The sequence below is a fragment of the Salvelinus namaycush genome, chromosome 29 (genome assembly GCF_016432855.1).
Source record: "Salvelinus namaycush isolate Seneca chromosome 29, SaNama_1.0, whole genome shotgun sequence".
In the NCBI taxonomy this organism is placed as follows: domain Eukaryota; kingdom Metazoa; phylum Chordata; class Actinopteri; order Salmoniformes; family Salmonidae; genus Salvelinus; species Salvelinus namaycush.
Window position 1 is genome coordinate 16,883,714 of NC_052335.1, and position 21,840 is coordinate 16,905,553.

Sequence of the window (21,840 nt, forward strand, 5' to 3'; positions counted from 1 at the left end):
AGTAGATGTGTGTGTCTTCACAGGATATTGAAAATAGATTTTTACCTGAAATTCTTAGATCTCTCATACTTGACAGTACTATCCTCTTGTCTTTCTAACAGCTCATCACAGTTCCCAGCCCCACATTATTACACTACAGAAGGAGATATGAAAAAAAGTCAATAAAAAAATAACTCTTCCTCAAATCCTGCATGTGGCTTTGCATCATCCTGACAGAAAAAACAACAAATCCTTGTGAGCTCAGCAGTGATAAGGAATAGGACTGAGTGTTTCCTCAACACCCTCCCTCGCCCAGGTGTGTGAAATTGCCAACTTCTCTCTCCAGAATATTTTGAGTTTATGCAAAAGAACTGGAGCTCAGATCCCAGGCAGTGGGAGAGAGGACAATAACACCCAACTGGTGATTGACAGCCTCCGCTAAGCAATTGGAATTAATATTAATCATGCCAGTGCAGTGTGTTTGGCATTGGAAACGGAACTGGTATATGAGTAGTGGGGAACATAGTGTTATTTGACTGTTGTTGGTGTTGTATGCTTGCAATGAAGGGATTGTACATTATAACAGTAGAATTCCATTCATCTAATAATTAATTTAAAGACTCATATTGTAAGTTTAATCTCGGATCGATTTGTTCATGTTTGCATTTATTATTTCTCCAAGTCATCCATTGATTTGGGTAACTCATGCAGGAGTTGCTCCTGTAGCCTCCAGTATTTTGATTGGAGCGCTGCTTTAGAGCTACTCTACTCCTCTGCTTTGATGCTCGGGCTGTCGAATAATAAAATGTCCCCAGCAGGAAGACTTGGATACCAGCCTTGACCTCCCCAGCGCTTAACACATCCATCTGCATCTACTTTTCATCCCTTGTTCATTCCTCCTTTCCTCCCTAATCGAGTAGGGTTAATGTCCCGGTTACGGAAAACCTCCTGGATGAAGAAGCCTTGTTTTTTTTCTTCTCCAATGTGAGTGTCAAGGTGAATCTCCCTCACATCCAATCAGTGCCCAGCGAGCGGTTGAGCACAGAACAGTCCCCGGTGGTTTCCGTAGCGCCTCATGTTTATTCTTCAAACGAGGAGCTACTTTTGATGTTTCAGTACAGAGTTTCCATCCTCTCCATCACACTGTCTCACGCCGCATTCATCTCTCCAAAAAATCCATTTGCATAGGATTGTCAGTTTGCAGAGAAGCGGGGAGGGAGGGAGGGTGGGTTGGGCTTGACAGATAAGATGTGTGCTTCACGTGGAGAAAGTAGATGTTACCAGGGTACAGAAACAAGCGAATGGTGATGTAGTCAAATGATGTAGCTACAGTGTCAAATGTAGGCCATAGATGACTTGGTGGTTTGAGGAAGCTCCTGTAAGGACTGTTGATGTGGACCAGGAAGTACGACAACTGCACTGAAGACCTGGGGCTATACTATACTGTGGTTATGGGTTTGCTTGTAGTTATGTTGATGTGTGGGTTATTTCAAGTGTATGATGTCCGAACTGTTGCTGCTTTGATGTTATGGTTGGATAGTGAGATACACTTTCACTCTCACAGTAACGCATATACATTAAGATATTTGCCCGATTGAGTTACTATAAAAAAAAAAAGACATACTTTCTTTTCACTGCTCTGATAGAGAAAACACATATTTTGTAGAGGACCTGAAGCTGTATATATATATATACTACATTAGGCTAATTCATTTACTATGTACTGATAGAGACAGGCACATAGACATCGTTAGACAGAGCGAGATAGTCTTTCTGGAAATCCCACAAATCATTGGTTCAGACTGTTGAGCCCGTTAACTAACTTTGGTGGATATTGTGAACTCTGCATAAAATAAATGTTCATCTCTCTCTCACATCAGTACAGTATAATGAAGGAATTCCCTTCAAGACAGGAACGCGATTTGTTAGTCTGAAATCCTGCAGTAATTCCTTAAAGTTTCCCATTTATTTGTCACATGCACAAGTACAGTGAAATGCTTAACTTGCAAGCCCTACCCAACAATGCAGTATTCAATATCAAAATAGTATAACAAAAAACAACAATAAATCAGGAAGTAATAATGAAAGAATAAAAACAACAGGAGAGTGTAAGCAGGGTCAGTGCCAGTACCAAATGTACAGTGTGCAGGAATACTGGAGTAGTTGAGGTAGCTCGATAGTAGATATGTACATATAGGAAGGGATTAGGAGAAAGAGACTGGTAGCAGGATAAATAATAATAATAATATTAATAATAATATTAATAGTTAATAATATAACTGTGTAAACAGGACTGAAAAGTGACTGGTAGCAGGAATATGTAAATATTTATGGTAATATAAATGATAATATATACATGCAAACAAGTAATATTGACCAGTAGCAGGATAAATAGATAGATACTAATGGTAATGTCAATAATCAATGAACAGCAGCGTAGTGGTGGTAATAAATCTAGTCAATAATCATTTTAGTAGCAGTTTAGGTGTGAGGGAGTCTGTGCCTGTGGGTCTAAGTGTGTGGCTTCAGTAATGACTGCGTGAGTGAGGGTGTGTGTGAGTGTGTGCGTGTGCGTGTGAGTAAGAGTGACAGTGAAGGTGTGTATGTCTGAGTGTGTAGAGACCTGTGGATGGGCATCGAGTCATTGTGGCTAGATACTCTGTGAGAGAGGAAGAACAGTAGTTGTTAGCCATTTAACAGTCTTATAACCAGGGGATAGAAGCTGTTTAGGAGTCCGTTGGGCTGAGCCTTGATGCACCGGGACCGCCTGCCAGATGGTACTCATCCCATTTGATGCGCTGGGCCGTCTGTACCAGCCTCTGTAGGGCCTTCCGGTCGAGGGCGGTGCAGTTGCTATACCAGACGGTGATACAATCACTCAGGATGCTCTCAAAGGTGCAGCTGTAAAAGTCCTCCCCCGCTCCCTGTCTCCTGTAGTCCATGATCAGCTCCTTAGTCTTGCTGACGTTGAGGAATATGTTGCAATTCAGTCCAGTTGTAATGGTGCTGCACTGATGTACTGTAGGGAGACTAGTGAATCAAGTTGAGTATGTTTGCACAGTGACCGCATACAATACAAAGTATCTGTATTGCCTTACTACCGTACTACAAGGCCACAGAGAGGACCTTTACTTTCCTCAGGCACTGTGTCACAGCAACAGTGAGCTGCTTGTGTTGTCTCAGACAAACCTGATCTACGCCCTCTGTGCTGTAATTCACTCTGAAGAAACAACCAGTACTGCCTGGAGCCTTTTGCCTTTAATGTGCTGTGGCCAGGGAAAAGTGGAGGAGAGGAGAGGATCCACAGGGGAAACAGTCTCTCTCTCTCTTTCTGTCTCTCTCTGTCTATGTCTCTCTCTCTATGTCTATCTTTCTCTCTGTCTACAGTGGCTTGCAAAAGTATTCACCCCTTGGCATTTTTCCTATTTTGTTGCCTTACACCCTGGAATTAAAATTGATTTTGGGGGGCTTTGTATCATTTGATTTACACAACATGCCTACCACTTTGAAGATGTAAAATATTTTATATTGTGAAACAAACAAATAAGACAAAAAAAACTGAACTTGAGCATGCATAACTATTCATCCCCCCAAAGGCAATACTTTGTAGAGCCACCTTTTGCAGCAATTACAGCTGCAAGTCTCTTGGGGTATGTCTATATAAGCTTGGCACATGTAGCCACTGGGATTTTTACCCATTCTTCAAGGGAAAACTTCTCCAGCTCCTTCAAGTTGGTTGGGTTCCGCTGGTGTACAGCAATCTTTAAGTCATACCACAGATTCTCAATTGGATTGAGGTCTGGGCTTTGACTAGGTCATTCCAAGACATTTGAATGTTTCCCCTTAAACCACTCGAGTGTTGATTTAGCAGTATGCTTAGGGTCATTGTCCTGCTGGAAGGTGAACTTCCATCCCAGTCTCAAATCTCTGGAAGACTGAAACAGGTTTCCCTCAAGAATTTCCCTGTATTTAGCGCCATCCATCATTCCTTCAATTCTGACCAGTTTCCCAGTCCCTGCCGATGAAAAACATCCCCACAGCATGATGCTGCCACCACCATGCTTCACTGTGGGGATGGTGTTCTCGGGGTGATGAGAGTTATTGGGTTTGTGCCAGACATAGTGTTTTCCTTGATGGCCAAAAAGCTCAATTTTAGTCTCATCTGACCAGAGTACCTTCTTCCATATGTTTGGGAAGTCTCCCACATGCCTTTTGGGGAAAACCAAACATGTTTGCTTATTTTTTTCTGGCCACTCGTCCGTAAAGCCCAGCTCTGTGGAGTGTACGGCTTAAAGTGGTCCTACGAACAGATACTCCAATCTCCGCTGTGGAGCTTTGCAGCTCCTTCAGGGTTATCTTTGGTCTCTTTGTTGCCTCTCTGATTAATGCCTGGTTCGTGAGTTTTGGTGGGCGGCCCTCTCTTGGCAGGTTTGTTGTGGTGCCATATTCTTTCCATTTTTTAATAATGGATTTAATGGTGCTCTGTGGGATGTTCAAAGTCTCTGATATTTTTTATAACCCAACCCTGATATGACTGCTCCACAACTTTGTCCCTGACCTGTTTGGAGAGCTCCTTGGTCTTCATAGTGCCGCTTGCTTGGTGGTGCCCCTTGCTTAGTGGTGTTGCAGACTCTGAGGCCTTTCAGAACAGGTGTATATATACTGAGATCATGTGACAGATCATGTGACACTTCTGAAGGTAATTGGTTGCACCAGATCTAATTTAGAGGCTTCATAGCAAAGGGGTGAATACATATGCACGTACCACTTTTCAGTTTTTTATTTCTTTGAATTTTTTGAATCAAGTAATTTTTTTCATTTCACTTCACAAATTTGGACTATTTTGTGTATGTCTATTACATGAAATCCAAATAAAAATCTACTTAAATTACAGGATGTAATGCAAAAAAAATAGGCACTGTCTCTCTCTCTCACACTCACGCTCACGCTCACTCACACACACACACACACACACACACACACACACACACACACACACACACACACACACACACACACACACACACACACACACGCTGGGATGAATCCCTGATAGGCATCAGGCAGTTTGGCAGTCCACTGCTGAGTTGGACTACTGTGAATATGCATGAGCAGCCACAATGTACAGCTGGGAAAACAACGAGAAACAGCATGGTAGTCCAACATTAGGGGCTTTTAAGCAGTACATGTAAATGCTAAACTGGCTTTACCCAAATATGAGACAGAAAAAATAAATAAACTCTTATGCCTTGGTGTTTAAAGTCCCCTTCTAGCTCTCTTTCATAGAAAATTACATTCTCAAATCTCAACGATTTAAAAAATTGAATTGTACTGTATGCAGGATGTAATCAGCTGATGTGTCTTGCCAAGGCCTGATGCGGCTGAGTTAGTGTTGGGTGCATGGCGGGGGCTGGGGGCTGGACGGAGCCATTAGTATGTCACGCGTCGAGTAAATGTGCAGCCAGTGGAGGTGTGAGATCACCTCGCAGAACTACTGCATGTTATCATTAGTTGAAACACACTGAAACACACTGTTCTACATCTAGCCTGTGTCTTGATCAATACGATCCTCTAGTATACAGTAGTCTACCCATTATCTCCTCACTTTGCCCCTCATTTCTCTTTCATTGTATCTTGTTCTACCTCTCTTAGTAGGCTATAAGAGTGAGTAAGGGATGTCTGAGCTCTGTGTTCATGATGCTATCACTCTTCCAAATGGGGTGTGTGGAGCAGAGCAGCTCCCTGCAGATTTCTGCTTTGTCACTGGACACTAGATCAAAGGGGGGTAACAGCAGCATTCTGCAGCAGTACACTGCCTAGATACCCGCACTTCATTAACAAGAGTGTTGATGTGTCCCTGGATACTGAGGATCAAGGTCTAGTAGCAAAATACTGCAGAGATACCAGTCACCTACTTTATTGTCAAGTGTCATCTGAAGTCACTCTTGCTCCTCTTTATATGGAGACTTGTGGATTGTTTTATTCCTATAACCATGGGGTAGTGGCCATGGCTTTCACTGGAATGGATTGGAGTGGAATTCAAACCATTTGTTCCTTTCATGTGTAAAAACAAGAATGGTCCGCAGACTTTTGTGTTCACAACATGAACAATGTTTAACCTGATTACTAATAGGTGTTCCTGATTTAACTCTGTCTTCAAGCATGGCAAATATCAGAGGTGCTGAGTTGAAAATTGTCGGTAGAAATGTTCTGGAGCTACTGTATGACTATCAAAGCAGTAGCAACTCTGGATGCTTGTAATGCAATTATACCTTTGGGTGAAGTCAGTTGGAAATAAATGTATGTGGAGTGCGTAAAGAAAAAGAGCCGAGGCACACGTGTAGCCTAATATTCTACAGAGGCCTTCCAGTCCAGCCTTTGGGGACAACTTTTCATCTATCCACAAAGTTTGACAAACTAACTGTACTGTGGACTCATGTGCTATTGGGTCTCAGAGGAATACGTCTATTTTAAAGAGAAAATATGTATAATTATTCGCTGCATTTAATTATTGTTGCTGTTGTAACGAGAGAGAGTAATTGGAGAGTAGGAGCTCTTTTGATCTCTGGCGGCAGCAGAGGAAATTTGCTGCTGCTAAAATGAGAGTGATATCCAGATTAGTCACAAACACAAATGAGCGAGGCGGAGAACAATATTGCATACGTGATTGCATATATGTTACAGGCGTTTCATATGATGGATGCCTGGAGAGGCCACTGGGTTTGCTCGACCAGATAAACTTCAGTTAGTTTCAACCCCTTTTCTGCTTCAAGTTAATTCAAGTAATTTAATTTATTCCTTTTTATAATGGACAAACTGCTACTGTATAATTATGAACTTACTGTACCATAGCCATTGATGGCAGCAACACTTGGCACTGTCATGGCACTTGTAGAAAGATGGATTTTCTGGGTTGGTGCTATGGTTTCAGACAGTTAGTAAACCTTGTTAACTTTTTATAACATTTGATCCTCTGGTTCCATTGTATTGTGAGTGTACTGAAGGCTACATGCACTCCCCTCCATGTATTTGAACAGTGAAGCAATTATTTTACATTTGGCTCCACTCCAGCAATTTGTATTTTAAATAAAATGTGTCATATGAGCCGACAGTACAGAATGTCACCTTTTATTTGAGGGTATTTTCACATACATATCTGTTTTACCATTTCGAAATGAAGGCACTTTATGTATCTAGTCCCCCCATTTGAAGAAGTCAATAGATATTTGGACAAATGCACTTATAGTTTATTAAAGTTGTCAAAAAGTGTTGTATTTGGTCCCATATTCATAGCATGCAATGATTACATCAAGCTTGTGACTCTACAAACTCATTGGATGCATTTACAGTTTGTTTTGGTGATGTTTCTGAACCCGCCTAAATGAATCCTGATTATGCCATGATTAAGACAAATCATGAATGAATCATGAATAATGATGAGTGAGAACGTCTACAACATAACATGCTAAACTCTCACCATTACCAATAACAGGGAGGTTAGCATTTTTGGGAGGATATGATCTTTGTGCCTCTGTAAATTTCCCACTCATCTCATCGATGAGTCCATGTACCGTGGAGAGGTCAACCGGCTGGTGGCCTAGTGCAGTCACGATAACCTGAAACTCAACACAGAAAAAATCATGGATATGGTGGTTGACTTCCGGAAACACCCTGCACCATTTCTCCCCCTCGAGATTGATGGCTCTGCTGTTAGCACGGCTGAATCATTCAAATTCCTGGGGACCATCATCTCCCACAGTATCAAGTGGGAGGACAACATCACATTGGTCACCAAGAAGGCACACCAGAATATATTACTTTGTAGAGTCACAAGTTTGATTCAGTCATTGAGTGCTAGGAATATGGGAACAAATACTAAACGTTTGACTACTTTAATAGACTGTAACTGAAATTTTCCAAATTCTTCTGACTTCCTAAAACGGGCCGACTAGATACATAAGTACCTTCATTTCTAAACGGTAGAACATATATGTATGAAATCAACCTTCTGTACTGTTTCCTCATATGAAACATTTGATCTCCAATCCAAAATGCTGGAGTATAAATGTTAGCTTCGCTGTCCAAATCCATATGGAGGGGAGTGCATGTCATAAGGAGCCTTTGTAGTGTTGAGGGCTGTATACTCACTGTTAAGTGGTGTTAACTGGCCGTTGCAAGCGACCCGACATCGAGCAGCAGAGAAGGAGTGAAGGACTGTCGATCAGAGAGAGAGAGAGGAAGAATGGAGGGAGTGGAGTAGAGGAGAGTGGGCTATAGCCCTGTAGATCACCAGAGTGGAGTAGAGGAGAGTGGGCTATAGCTCTGTAGGTCACCAGAGTGGAGTAGAGGAGAGTGGGCTATATCTCTGTAGATCACCAGAGTGGAGTAGAGGAGAGTGGGCTATATCTCTGTAGATCACCAGAATGGAGTAGAGGAGAGTGTGCTATATCTCTGTAGATCACCAGAATGGAGTAGAGGAGAGTGGGCTATATCTCTGTAGATCACCAGAGTGGAGTAGAGGAGAGTGTGCTATATCTCTGTAGATCACCAGAATGGAGTAGAGGAGAGTGGGCTGTAGCTCTGTAGATCACCAGAGTGGAGTAGAGGAGAGTAGGCTATATCTCTGTAGATCACCAGAATGGAGTAGAGGAGAGTGGGTTATATCTCTGTAGATCACCAGAATGGAGTAGAGGAGAGTGGGCTATATCTCTGTAGATCACCAGAATGGAGTAGAGGAGAGTGGGCTATAGCTCTGTAGATCACCAGAGTGGAGTAGAGGAGAGTGGGCTATAGCTCTGTAGATCACCAGAGTGGAGTAGAGGAGAGTGGGCTATATCTCTGTAGATCACCAGAATGGAGTAGAGGAGAGTGGGCTATATCTCTGTAGATCACCAGAATGGAGTAGAGGAGAGTGGGCTATAGCTCTGTAGATCACCAGAGTAGAGTAGAGGAGAGTGGGCTATATCTCTGTAGATCACCAGAGGGGAGTAGAGGAGAGTGTGCTATATCTCTGTAGATCACCAGAGGGGAGTAGAGGAGAGTGTGCTATATCTCTGTAGATCACCAGAATGGAGCAGAGGAGAGTGGGCTATAGCTCTGTAGATCACCAGAGTGGAGTAGAGGAGAGTGTGCTATATCTCTGTAGATTACCAGAGTGGAGTAGAGGAGAGTGTGCTATATCTCTGTAGATCACCAGAATGGAGCAGAGGAGAGTGGGCTATAGCTCTGTAGATCACCAGAGTGGAGTAGAGGAGAGTGTGCTATATCTCTGTAGATCACCAGAGTGGAGTAGAGGAGAGTGTGCTATATCTCTGTAGGTCACCAGAGTGGAGTAGAGGAGAGTGGGCTATATCTCTGTAGATCACCAGAGTGGAGTAGAGGAGAGTGGGCTATATCTCTGTAGATCACCAGAATGGAGTAGAGGAGAGTGGGCTATATCTCTGTAGATCACCAGAATGGAGTAGAGGAGAGTGGGCTATATCTCTGTAGATCACCAGAGTGGAGTAGAGGAGAGTGGGCTATATCTCTGTAGATCACCAGAGTGGAGTAGAGGAGAGTGGGCTATATCTCTGTAGATCACCAGAATGGAGTAGAGGAGAGTGGGCTATAGCTCTGTAGATCACCAGAGTGGAGTAGAGGAGAGTGTGCTATATCTCTGTAGATCACCAGAGTGGAGTAGAGGAGAGTGTGCTATATCTCTGTAGATCCCCAGAGTGGAGTAGAGGAGAGTGGGCTATATCTCTGTAGATCACCAGAATGGAGTAGAGGAGAGTGGGCTGTAGCTCTGTAGATCACCAGAATGGAGTAGAGGAGAGTGGGCTATAGCTCTGTAGATCACTAGAGTGGAGTAGAGGAGAATGGACTATATCTCTGTAGATCACCAGAATGGAGTAGAGGAGAGTGGGCTATATCTCTGTAGATCACCAGAATGGAGTAGAGGAGAGTGGGCTCTAGCTCTGTAGATCACCAGAGTGGAGTAGAGGAGAGTGGGCTATAGCTCTGTAGATCACCAGAATGAAATAGAGGAGAGTGGGCTATATCTCTGTAGATCACCAGAATGGAGTAGAGGAGAGTGGGCTGTAGCTCTGTAGATCACCAGAGTGGAGTAGAGGAGAGTGTGCTATAGCTCTGTAGATCACCAGAGTGGAGTAGAGGAGAGTGGGCTATATCTCTGTAGATCACCAGAGTGGAGTAGAGGAGAGTAGGCTATATCTCTGTAGATCACCAGAGTGGAGTAGAGGAGAGTGGGCTATATCTCTGTAGATCACCAGAGTGGAGTAGAGGAGAGTGGGCTGTAGCTCTGTAGATCACCAGAGTGGAGTAGAGGAGAGTGGGCTGTAGCTCTGTAGATCACCAGAGTGGAGTAGAGGAGAGTGTGCTATAGCTCTGTAGATCACCAGAGTGGAGTAGAGGAGAGTGGGCTATATCTCTGTAGATCACCAGAGTGGAGTAGAGGAGAGTAGGCTATATCTCTGTAGATCACCAGAGTGGAGTAGAGGAGAGTGGGCTATATCTCTGTAGATCACCAGAGTGGAGTAGAGGAGAGTGGGCTATAGCTCTGTAGATCACCAGAGTGGAGTAGAGGAGAGTGGGCTATAGCTCTGTAGATCACCAGAGTGGAGTAGAGGAGAGTGGGCTGTAGCTCTGTAGATCACCAGAGTGGAGTAGAGGAGAGTGGGCTATAGCTCTGTAGATCACCAGAGTGGAGTAGAGGAGAGTGGGCTGTAGCTCTGTAGATCACCAGAGTGGAGTAGAGGAGAGTGGGCTATAGCTCTGTAGATCACCAGAGTGGAGTAGAGGAGAGTGGGCTATAGCTCTGTAGATCACCAGAGTGGAGTAGAGGAGAGTGGGCTATAGCTCTGTAGATCACCAGAGTGGAGTAGAGGAGAGTGGGCTGTAGCTCTGTAGATCACCAGAGTGGAGTAGAGGAGAGTGGGCTATAGCTCTGTAGATCACCAGAGTGGAGTAGAGGAGAGTGGGCTGTAGCTCTGTAGATCACCAGAGTGGAGTAGAGGAGAGTGGGCTGTAGCTCTGTAGATCACCAGAGTGGAGTAGAGGAGAGTGGGCTATAGCTCTGTAGATCACCAGAGTGGAGTAGAGGAGAGTGGGCTGTAGCTCTGTAGATCACCAGAGTGGAGTAGAGGAGAGTGGGCTATAGCTCTGTAGATCACAGAGTGGAGTAGAGTAGTGGCAGTCGCTCTGCAGCAGCAGCCCTCTGTCATTAGCTCTGTGTGCTGTAGAGAACCTGCCTCCAAGTGTTGCTCTGCTCTCCCTCCCAGGGAGCTGCCTCAAATCACACTTGAAAAGCACTTTGGCACTCCAGCCTCTTGAACTGTGGCTGAGTTGGGCCCTCACAGGAGTCCGCTCTAATTGGCTGACAGGTTGAGCCCTGCCTCGCCACCGGCTAGTGTGTGTGTGTGTGTGTGTGTGTGTGTGTGTGTGTGTGTGTGTGTGTGTGTGTGTGTGTGTGTGTGTGTGTGTGTGTGTGTGTGTGTGTGTGTGTGTGTGTGTGTGTGTGTGTGTGTGTGTGTGTGTGTGTGTGTGTGTGTGTGTGTGTGTGTGTGTGCCCTTTAGGGCTCAGAGCCCAGAGACAGATCCCTGATCCTAGCCTCGCCCGGCCAAGATGAGCCCCGAGCTCCACACAGCTGGATCAATCTTATACCTTCAATCAACACAGAGCATCAGGGCTGTTACTCTCCCCTTGTCGTTAGACCTACAGTATCATGTAGCTGTGTTGCTCCGTGTGCCTCGCAGCCAAACCCTTTGTCTTCCATCATGTCACTGTTTTAGTCACAGTTGGTGTGATGACTGCTACTGATGTATGTGCTCACAATGTATTTTAGGTTGTAGGTTGAATTTAGTTATGCAGAAGCCTGGTACATTAGCATGGGAGTAGTTCATAATGTTTGTCTGCATTCAGCAGGAGTTTAGCCAGCGACAGCGAGGGTAGGATTGGGACTTGATGGATGGGGGCTGAGAATAAGGTGGGTTAATAAAAAGTTTAGCGTGACTATTTGTATTTTAATGAGCATGGCGAAGTGTTGTGTTTATATATAAAGCCGTTTGAGCAGCAGTTTCTCCATCACCTGCTGTTAAGGAGCTTCTCCACTGTGTTTTTATGTTATTAGGGAGTATGCAGCACTGTGAATAATGTATAATAGAGCCAATGCACATCGTGTACAAGTCCAGGTGTTTCAGACAAGGCTCCAGTTGTGCCTTTAGCTTGTTAAATATACATGAACGTGTGGAGGGCTTCACATCAAATCAAATCAAATCACATTTTATTTGTCACATGTGCCGAATACAACAGGTGTAGACCTTTACAGTGAAATGCTTACTTACAAGCCCTTAACCAACAATGCAGTTTAAAAAATGTTTAAAAAATAAAAGAATACCTAAAAATTAAATAAGAATAAGAAATACAAATAATTAAAGAGCAGCAGTGAAATAGCATTAGGGAATAGCATTAAGCCTACATACAGTAGTTTAACTCGGCCGGTGCTTCTCTCCTTCTGCTTCTCTGAAAGCTTTTTCTCTTTTTAAATCGTTACATATTTTAGAGTTTTCAACAGGGTACATCTGTGGCGCTAAGGAGCACAAATCCTGGTATTGTTGGTATTGCCTAGGATAAAACCTTCTGTATGAGTCAAACATAATAACCTTAAACCCCTTTCCGTGTGTTTACACAAACACAGAGCTGGAAACAGGGCTTACACCGTGAGCATTCAGGACTCAAGACATTGTATTTATCAGCACTGTGGTGGCAATCGCATTGAATTTCAGGTTGACTACGCACATGAATACAACTACTAATCCTGTTGTATTACCGTATTGATATCCTTAGTCTTCCACCACTATGTGCCAATATAATCAATGGGATACGCTTATGACTAACACACCTGACTCGTACCATAATCATATGCACAAAGTTCTATAAAACTATTCAGAGCAGATGCAATTTAAACTAAGGCTTTCATTTTTGACTTGACGCATTAACGTTTATTGGGTAGGCTCCTAGCGTCCTCCAAATGTTTTATTTCACACAGCGTTCATTTCACCACATGAAAGATGGCGCTGACTTTTTGGGGAGAGAGACACTGTATGTGGCCCAGCTAGTGCTAATGACTACTCTGTAATCTCGGTACTCACTCTTTGTCAGACGCTAACCATGTTTGGAGCTCTGCTCTGATGACTAATAGCTGCTGATGCTGGATTCATTAAAGTGACTGATGGCGGTTTGCCACCATGTGTTTGACCCCACTCACTCAATATGAAAAGCTTATGTACAGTAATGCTATCAAACACATGACATGGCACAAGATCAGTGAATAACATTTATGATAATTGCACTGCATCTCAGGGATAGAGGCATCACTACAGACCCTGGTTTGATTCCAGACTGTATCACAACCGGACGTGATTGGCAGTCCCATAGGGCAGCGCACAATTGGCCCAGCGGGTAAGGGTTTGGCCGGGGTAGGCCGTCATTGTAAACAAGAATTTGTTCCTTGTTAAATAAAGGTTAAAAAAACTAAAACGTTTACAGGCTAGCCAGTTGCTCAATGACATTGTGAAGCCCTGTGGGTAATTGTTTGGAGCTGTCTATGATTGCCATATTTTACTGAGTTACAGTTCATATAAGGAAATCACATGACTGTGAATACAGATATGCATATGTTGGTCACAGATACCTATAAAAGTAGGGGTGTGGAAAACCAGTCAGTATCTGATGTGAACCAATTGCCTCAAGCAGCGCAACACATTTCTTTCGCAAAGAGTTGATCAGGCTGTTGATTGTGGCCTGTGGAATGTTGTCCCACTCATCTTCAATGACTGTGCGAAGTAGTTGGATATTGGCGGGAACTGGAACACACTGTCGTACACGTCGATCCAGAGCATCCCAAACTTGCTCAATGGGTGACATGTCTGGTGAGTATGCAGGCCATGGACGAACTGGGACATTTTCAGCTTCCAGGAATTGTGTACAGATCCTTGAGACATGGGGCTTTGCATTATCATGCTGAAACATGAGGTGATGGCGGCGGATGAATGGCATGACAATGGGCCTCAGGATCTCATCACAGTATCTCTGTGCATTCAAATTGCCATTGATAAAATGCAATTGTGTTTGTTTTGCGTAGCTTATTCCTGCCCATACCTAACACCACCACCACCATGGGGCACTCTGTTCACAACATTGACATCAGCAAACCGCTCACCCACACAAAGCCATACACGCTGTCTGCCATCTGCCCGGTACAGTTGAAGCCAGGATTCATCTGTGAAGAGCACACTTCTCCAGAGTGCCAGTGGCCATCAAAAGGGAGCATTTGCCCACTGAAATCAGTTATGATGCCAAACTACAGTCAGGTCAAGATCCTAGTGAGGAAGACGAGCATGCAGATATGCTTCCCTGAGAAGGTTTCTGACAGTTTGTGCAGAAATTGTTTGGTTGTGCAAACCCACAGTTTCATCAGCTGTCCGGGTGGCTGGTCTCAGATGATTCCGCAGGTGAAGAAGCCAGATGTGGAGGTCCTGGGCTGGCGTGGTTACACGTGGTCTAAAACAACGTTGGAGGTGGCTTATGGTAGAGAGATTAACATTCAATTATCTGGCAACAACTCTGGTGGACATTCCTGCAGTCAGCATGCCAATTGCATGCTCCCTCAAAACTTGAGACACATTGTGTTGTGTGACAAAACTGCACATTTCAGTATGGCCTTTTATTGTACCCAGCACAAGGTGCACCTGTGTAATGATCATGTTTAATCAGCTTCTTGATATGCCACACCTGTCAGGTGGATGGATTATCTTGGCAAAAAAGAAATGCTCACTAACAGAGATGTAAATAAATGTATGCACAACATTTGCGAGAAATAAGCTTTTTGTGTGTATGGAAAATTTCTGGGATCTTTCATTTCAGCTCATGAAACATGGGACCAACATTTTACATCTTGCGTTTGTATTTTTGTTCAGTGTATATTTAGGGCTCTATTTTAACTAACCTAACACAATGGTAAATCTAAGAGCAGGCGGTAGCACTATAGGTTCAGGGGTGTGTCAGAAATATTTTTATATTTTCACTATTACAATTATCCGCACACTTGCTGGTGTTGGCGCGAAAGGGCTGGGTTTTGATGAATTAACAAGTTGGGGGTGTGTCGAGGCTTGGTCCATGGCGAAATATATGGTTGCTTTAGGTTGTGTATTTACTGTCTTTTATGTATTGGCTTTGAATCAACTCCAATTTCAATGTTAGTCCGTAATAGTTTATCAAATGGCTTACAGAAAGGAAATAACAAAATATAGACCTATCCCATCTTTGCTAAATTTGCAGTTCACATTGTTCTAAGTAATTGCATGACTTCAATAGCATTCACACTGATACAGGGGCTAGGCCTACTGTAAATTGCATTATGGATGAGCATGGACATGCCAAACATTGTCAATAAGCAAGATTAAATTCATTATTGATAAGGCCTAAAAAAGAGAATGAATAATTCTAATCAAATTCTAAACAAAACTAAACAACAACTTGTTTTAAATAGGCTATGTCACACTTACAGGCATATTCATTTCTCCCCGTGGGCATATAATATTAAAACAACTCAGACTATGGAGGATTTAATGGACATCCAAAACGGTACCTGCATGGCTAAAATAATGTGGGCCTGCCTACAATTCATAGATAAAAAGGGAATGTTAGCTCACTGTTTTACTCTGCTCAAACTTGATATTTTAATAAAGTTTGGGGATTAAGATTTATTTCCAAGAAGCCTCAGGAGCCAAACTCTTTATTGACCGTCTTTTTGATTACTTCCAGATTGCATTGGGTCAACAAAAAATCCGTAATTGAGATGAGGGGAGGCTATGCTTGGTTGTATGTTTCTAAATACGAAGTATGCAGGCTTCAAATCACATTAGGCTACTCTTTTTGTAAATGTTTTATTGTTTTATTTGTTTGTCTTTTTACTTCTATTTTCATTTGTATTTTTATTTTTATTAACAACAAATCAATACAAAAAGTACATGGGGACATTAGGCTACTCTTGTTCCATAGGCTGCGTTTCCGCTGTCAAAATTCATGCCATAACCAACTGCGTTACCGCTAAAACCAGCTTTTGGTTGGTCTTAATTATCCATCAGCGCTGCCTGAAATTAGCACTTCGGATCATGTTTTTAAGACAGGTAAATAGCCGAACCTGGCGTTAGGGCTGGAAAATGCGAGCGCGCCAGGTTTTGCACGACGAGCTGTGTTAGACACAAGCGCCGCCTTAACGCCATGTCAAATGGTGATGAATAATCTGTGAATGAGAAGATTTGATGTGAAATGACCTCTCTCAAGAGCATTTTACTTTCCCTCTTACCCCCCCTTCACTCTTCCGTTCTCTCTCCTTCCCTCCTTCCTTCTCCCCTGCCAGTTGGTGCTTCCAGAGTATTCTATCCATGGGCTGTTCTGTATCATGTTCCTGTGTGCCCAGGAGTGGCTGACAGTAGGCCTCAACATCCCTCTGTTCTTCTACAACACATGGAGGTAACTATCGAAGCTGGACTAGTCTTTTCTTGTCTTTCTTTCATTTTGTAAGATGTCATTAATTCAGTATGGTGCCCAGAAGATAAGCACTTATTTATGTATGTATGTATTATATTATGTATGTATTACATTATATTATGTATTATATTATATTATGTATGTATTATATTATATTATGCATGTATTATATGATATGATGTATGTATTTAACGACTTGAGCATTTGTAATTTGACAGACAGGCTGTGAGTGACTTTGGTTATGATGCCCTGAAATCTCACCTTGAAAATTGGTCATCTGTCAAGGCTTCCTCCCATTAATATGTTGTTTTCTCCCTTCTTTGGGCTTGTTGTTGTTTCGTTATTTGATGTGAATCACTTGCAGAACTCTGTGATTGTTTTGCTCAGCCGGTTGAAGTTACGCAGCAGCACTCACTGTTTCATTAATTGCAGACTCTGCCAGATGCCCAGTGGCTACAGATGCTGTTTTCTCTACACATCTGAGGGGAGACAGGGAGAGGGGGAGAGAGAGACAAAGAGAGGCACAGAGACAAAGATAGAGGGATGAAGAAATAGAGAGAGAGATACAGAGATATGGGGGAGGGTGACCCACAGCAGCTACAGATCTGTCCATTTCTGTTTTCCTTCCCAGTGAGCACAGCTGATGCCTGATGTCTTCAGCTCGTCCCCCTCCTCTCCATCAGCCCCCACTGGCTCTGCCTCTCTGCCAGCCTCTCCTCCCCACCTCCACATGCAGCAGGGGCTCAGTGACACACAGGATAGTAGAGAGGTTTAGATGTAGGTTTAGCAGCAGCAACACAGTGGAATGGAGCACCACTACCTGTGTAGCGGCGATAATGTACATACTGTACATGCCGATGTAAAGCAGTGGCTACATTTCTGAGAAAGACGTCTCAGTTTAAGGCCAATTCCATAGCTTCATCAAAAGAGGAGGCTCATGATTCTCACCCACTTCCATAGACTTACACAGTAATTATGAATACTTCCGGAGGACGTACTCCAACCTATCAGAGCTCTTGCAGCAACTGACATGTTGTCCACCCACTCAAAGGATCAGAGAATGTATCTAGTACTGAAAGCATAACCTACAGCTAGCTAGCACTGCAGTGCATAAAATGTGGTGAGTAGCTGACTCTACGAGAGAGAAAAAAAAGTGAAATAGTTTTGTACAAATTAATTTATTCCTAAATGAAGGAGAAGCAAGAGAGAAATAGAGAGAGATTTTGTATTTTTTTTCAGTTTCACTTACTTAGCTAGCAAATGCAGCTAGCTAGTTTAGCCTACTGAAACATCCTGCTCAAACAGCTATGACTATCCAACACAACACTGGAACTCTTCCAAGTCAAGGCAAGCTTTTGGTGTGACTAATTTATTGCCACCAGGGCCCGCCGGTGTAACTGCTTACTGTACACTGTAACCTTACTGCATGATTATAGTGGGTTTACTAACGCGTTAGTTCTCTTAGCTATGCTGACTATGACATTACTTTAGCTAATATGGTGACAACGATGTAGGCTGTGTGTAGCGGTTTGGCTTGGAAAGGTTTTGTCACCTGGTCACATACAGCTGATGTGTTGTGCATTGAAGTCCACAAGCGAAGGGAAGAGGTGAAAGGAGGAGAGTGCATAATGTAGATGCAAGAAGGAATACAACATGGCTGTGAAGGAATACAACGGTGTGTATTCAATCTTTCCGATTCTGTTGAAAAACGTTTCACAAACAGAAGCAAACGGAACAAAACAGGGATGAACATACCTGAATTTATCCAATAGAAACTCTCGTTTGCAACTGTTGGACTAATGATTACTCCCACTATCAGCTAGATGCATGCAACAATGTGCAAGGCGGTATTGATTTCACTGTCTGTCCATGTGTCACTGTCTGTCACATCAAATTTGTCTCTCGACCTGTGTGCACCTACGTTGTAAACTTTCATACATAGGCATGATGGGTATAGGCAAAATTTGAGTATCATGTAGTAGCCTAAACCTATCGCTGTTACATTGAGCTGGGTGAATGGAATATGAATGACAGTCATCCAATATGCTGTAATAGAAATAAGGCCATGCTCATGAAAAAAAAATGGTCATCCCTAATCTGGAACGGCACTGACCGCCACTGTTCTAAATGCTACCAGATAGGGGTTATTAAGCTTGTAACCATAGCGGAACCCTTTTTTGGTTCATTTGAAGGTTCAATAAAGAACCATGCTCATAAGGTTCTAAATGGAACCTGTATGTTGCTATAAAGAACCCTTTCCTAAGGTTCTATAAAGAACCATACCATTTTTTTTCTATATAGCACCAAAAACGGTTCCGCTATGGTTACAACCCTATTTGGGGCTATATAGAACAATTATTTATGGTTCTTTATATAACCTTTATGGAGAAGGGTTCAATAAATAACCTTTCTCAATCTTAAAGGTTCTTTGTAGATTATTTTGAAGAACCACACAGGGTTTTTTATTTTGGTCAGCCATATTATATTGTTAACATTTAATTCTTATTATTGTGTTCATTGACAAGTTGAATCAAGTGAGCTATCTCTGGAACAGCTGGGGGTCCCTGAGGAGAGAACCACTGACTGATTTAGTCAATTGTTCTCAATTGACACAAGGCCATACATGAGTCTTTCACAAGACACCGCCACTGGCCATAGTTATATATCATTATCACTTGTAGACTTCGGTGCACAACACTACAGCTGTCTGTGAACAGGCGAAGACAAAAAAACTTCATACCATAACCGCTACACACAACCTACATCGTTGTCACCATATTAGCTAACGTCATAGTCAACATAGCTACAAGAACTAACGCGTTACTACACCCACAATCCAATCCATGTGTACAATCACACAGTAGTGTACAGCAAGCAGTTTAGCAGTTACACCGGAGGCCCCCGGTGGCAATACATTTATAAAACCGAAAGCTTACCTTGAATTGGAAGTGTTGGATAGCCTTAGCCAGCTAGCTAACATACATATAATTCCTTTCTTTTTGAGTCAGGATGTTGAGCAGGCAAAATTAGCTAGTGTAAGTGAAAGTTAAAAAAAAAGGTTTTGGACAAAACTCTCACCATATTTTATTCACGGCAGTATTAGCTAGCTGTAGTTTATGATTTCAGTACTAGATGAATTCTCTAATCCTTTGATTGGATGGAAAACATGTCAGTTCATGCTGCAAGGAAGATGTCCTCCGGAAGTTGTCATAATAACTGTGTAAGTCTAAGGAAGGGGGTGAGAACCATGGTTTTGTATAGGTTTTGTATTGAAGTCAATGTACCCAGATGAGGACAGAAGCTAGCTGTCCTCCGGCTACACCATGGTGCTACCCTACAGAGTGCTGTTGAGACTACTGTAGATCTTTAGTGCAAAACAGTGTTTTAATCAGTTATTTGGTGATGCAAATATATTTAGTATAGTTCTATCTAAGAAGGATAACTTTCTAATGTTTCACAATTTTTATTTCATTAAATTCACTGAGTAGGATGGTCCTCCCCGTTCTCCTCTGAGGAGCCTCAAATGTAATATACAGTATAATATGTAACAGGATAACACAACACATTAGTGGAATGACACATTCACTCACTGTTGCGCAAAAAGAGCTGTAAGCAAACCACACCCCAACATATTATAATGAGCTGCCTCCCCTACATTTTAAAAGAGCAAATAAACATTTTGTGAACTGTAAAGAACCATTGAAGAGCTCAAAGGTTTCTTTGGGTCGTTATGGATCCACATAGAACCATCACCCTTCCAAAAGAACCTTGAGGAATCTTCTTTGTGTGTGTGTGTGTACAGTAGAAGGGATCCCGCTCTCTCTGTGTTTTGAGCTGAACTGATCCTTTAGCACACATACTGTACAGACAGCTGCTCCCTATCCCCCACCATGGCCCTCTCACTGTCACAGAGAGGGATGTCTTTCTCTACAAACCTCCATGTGGGTCCCTCTCTCTGTGCCTGTAGCTCACTCTACCCTCAGGTGCTGTGGAGCCCCACAACCTATCAGGTGGAGTCAGTCAGTGTGTTGTAGAAATATAGGCCACCGCACAGCAATGAGTTACGGTGTGCTGTGAAATAGGGCACTACTGTCTCAGGTGGTGCTTGTCCTAACAGTAGAGGTACTATATGATGCAAATGTGTTAGTGGAGTGACTTACCAGGTGGTAGTGGTAATAGTAGTAGTAGTGGGTTGAATGCAGGTTCAGCTGGGGTTTTCAGGTGTTACAAGGTGCATGAGTAGAAATGGAATGGGCAGAATGGTTCTGATTTTGTATTATTTATTTTTGACTAAACTTTATTTTATCAGGTACATTAAACTGTCTGGCAAGACATTCTCTCACATTCTCATTTACAGCAATCTTGTTCTACATGAATTTCAAAAGCCCTGTCACAATTTATTTAATAGTCTGTCTAGTACAAACGACTTATAAACCATTACTGAATAGTTTGTTAGTCATTAGCAAACTATTGGTAAATCATTATAAACCATGTGTTCATGTATCTATTAACATAATTAAATGCATGTACAGTGCCTTGCAAAAGTATTCACCCCCCTTGGTGTTTTTCCTATTTTTTTGCATGTAACTGAAATTGATTTTTATTTGGATTTCATGTACTGGACATACACAAAATAGTCCAAATTGGTGAAGTGAAATTTAAAAAATTACTTGTTTCAAAAAAACAACAAAAAAGGAAAAGTTGTGCGTGCATATGTATTCACCCCCTTCGCTATGAAGCCCCTAAATAAGATCTGGTGCAACCAATTACCTTCAGAAGTCACATAGTTAGTTAAATAAAGTCCACCTGTGTGCAATCTAAGTGTCACATGATCTCAGCATATATACATCTGTTCTGAAAGGCCCCAGAGTCTGCAACACCACTAAGCGAAGGTCACCACCAAGCAAGCTGCACTATAAAGACCAAGGCGCTCTCCAAACAGGTCAGGGACAAAGTTGTGGAGAAGTACAGATCAGGGTTGGGTTATAAAAAAATATCAGAAACTTTGAACATTCCACGGAGAACCATTAAATCCATTATTAAAAAATGGAAAGAATATGGCACCACAACAAACCTGCCAAGGGAGGGCCGCCCACCAAAACCCACGAACCAGGCAAGGAGGGCATTAATCAGAGAGGCAACAAAGAGACCAAAGATAACCCTGAAGGAGCTGCAAAACTCCACAGCGGAGATTGGAGTATCTGTCCGTAGGACCACTTTAAGCCGTACACTCCACAGAGCTGGGCTTTACGGACGAGTGGCCAGAAAAAAATAAGCAAACATGTTTGGTGTTTGCCCAAAGGCATGTG

The 21,840-nt window shown here is 42.7% G+C and overlaps 1 protein-coding gene across 1 annotated transcript in view; it reads left to right on the plus strand.

The window, feature by feature from the left end:
* The window catches only part of LOC120023872 (protein cornichon homolog 3-like), a 48,846-nt gene that overhangs the window by 22,814 nt on the left and 4,192 nt on the right, over positions 1-21,840 (plus strand). Inside the window, exon 4 of the mRNA XM_038967972.1 lies at positions 16,401-16,513. Within this exon, the coding sequence (XP_038823900.1) occupies positions 16,401-16,513 (113 nt within the window). The remainder of the gene's footprint in view (positions 1-16,400; positions 16,514-21,840) is intronic.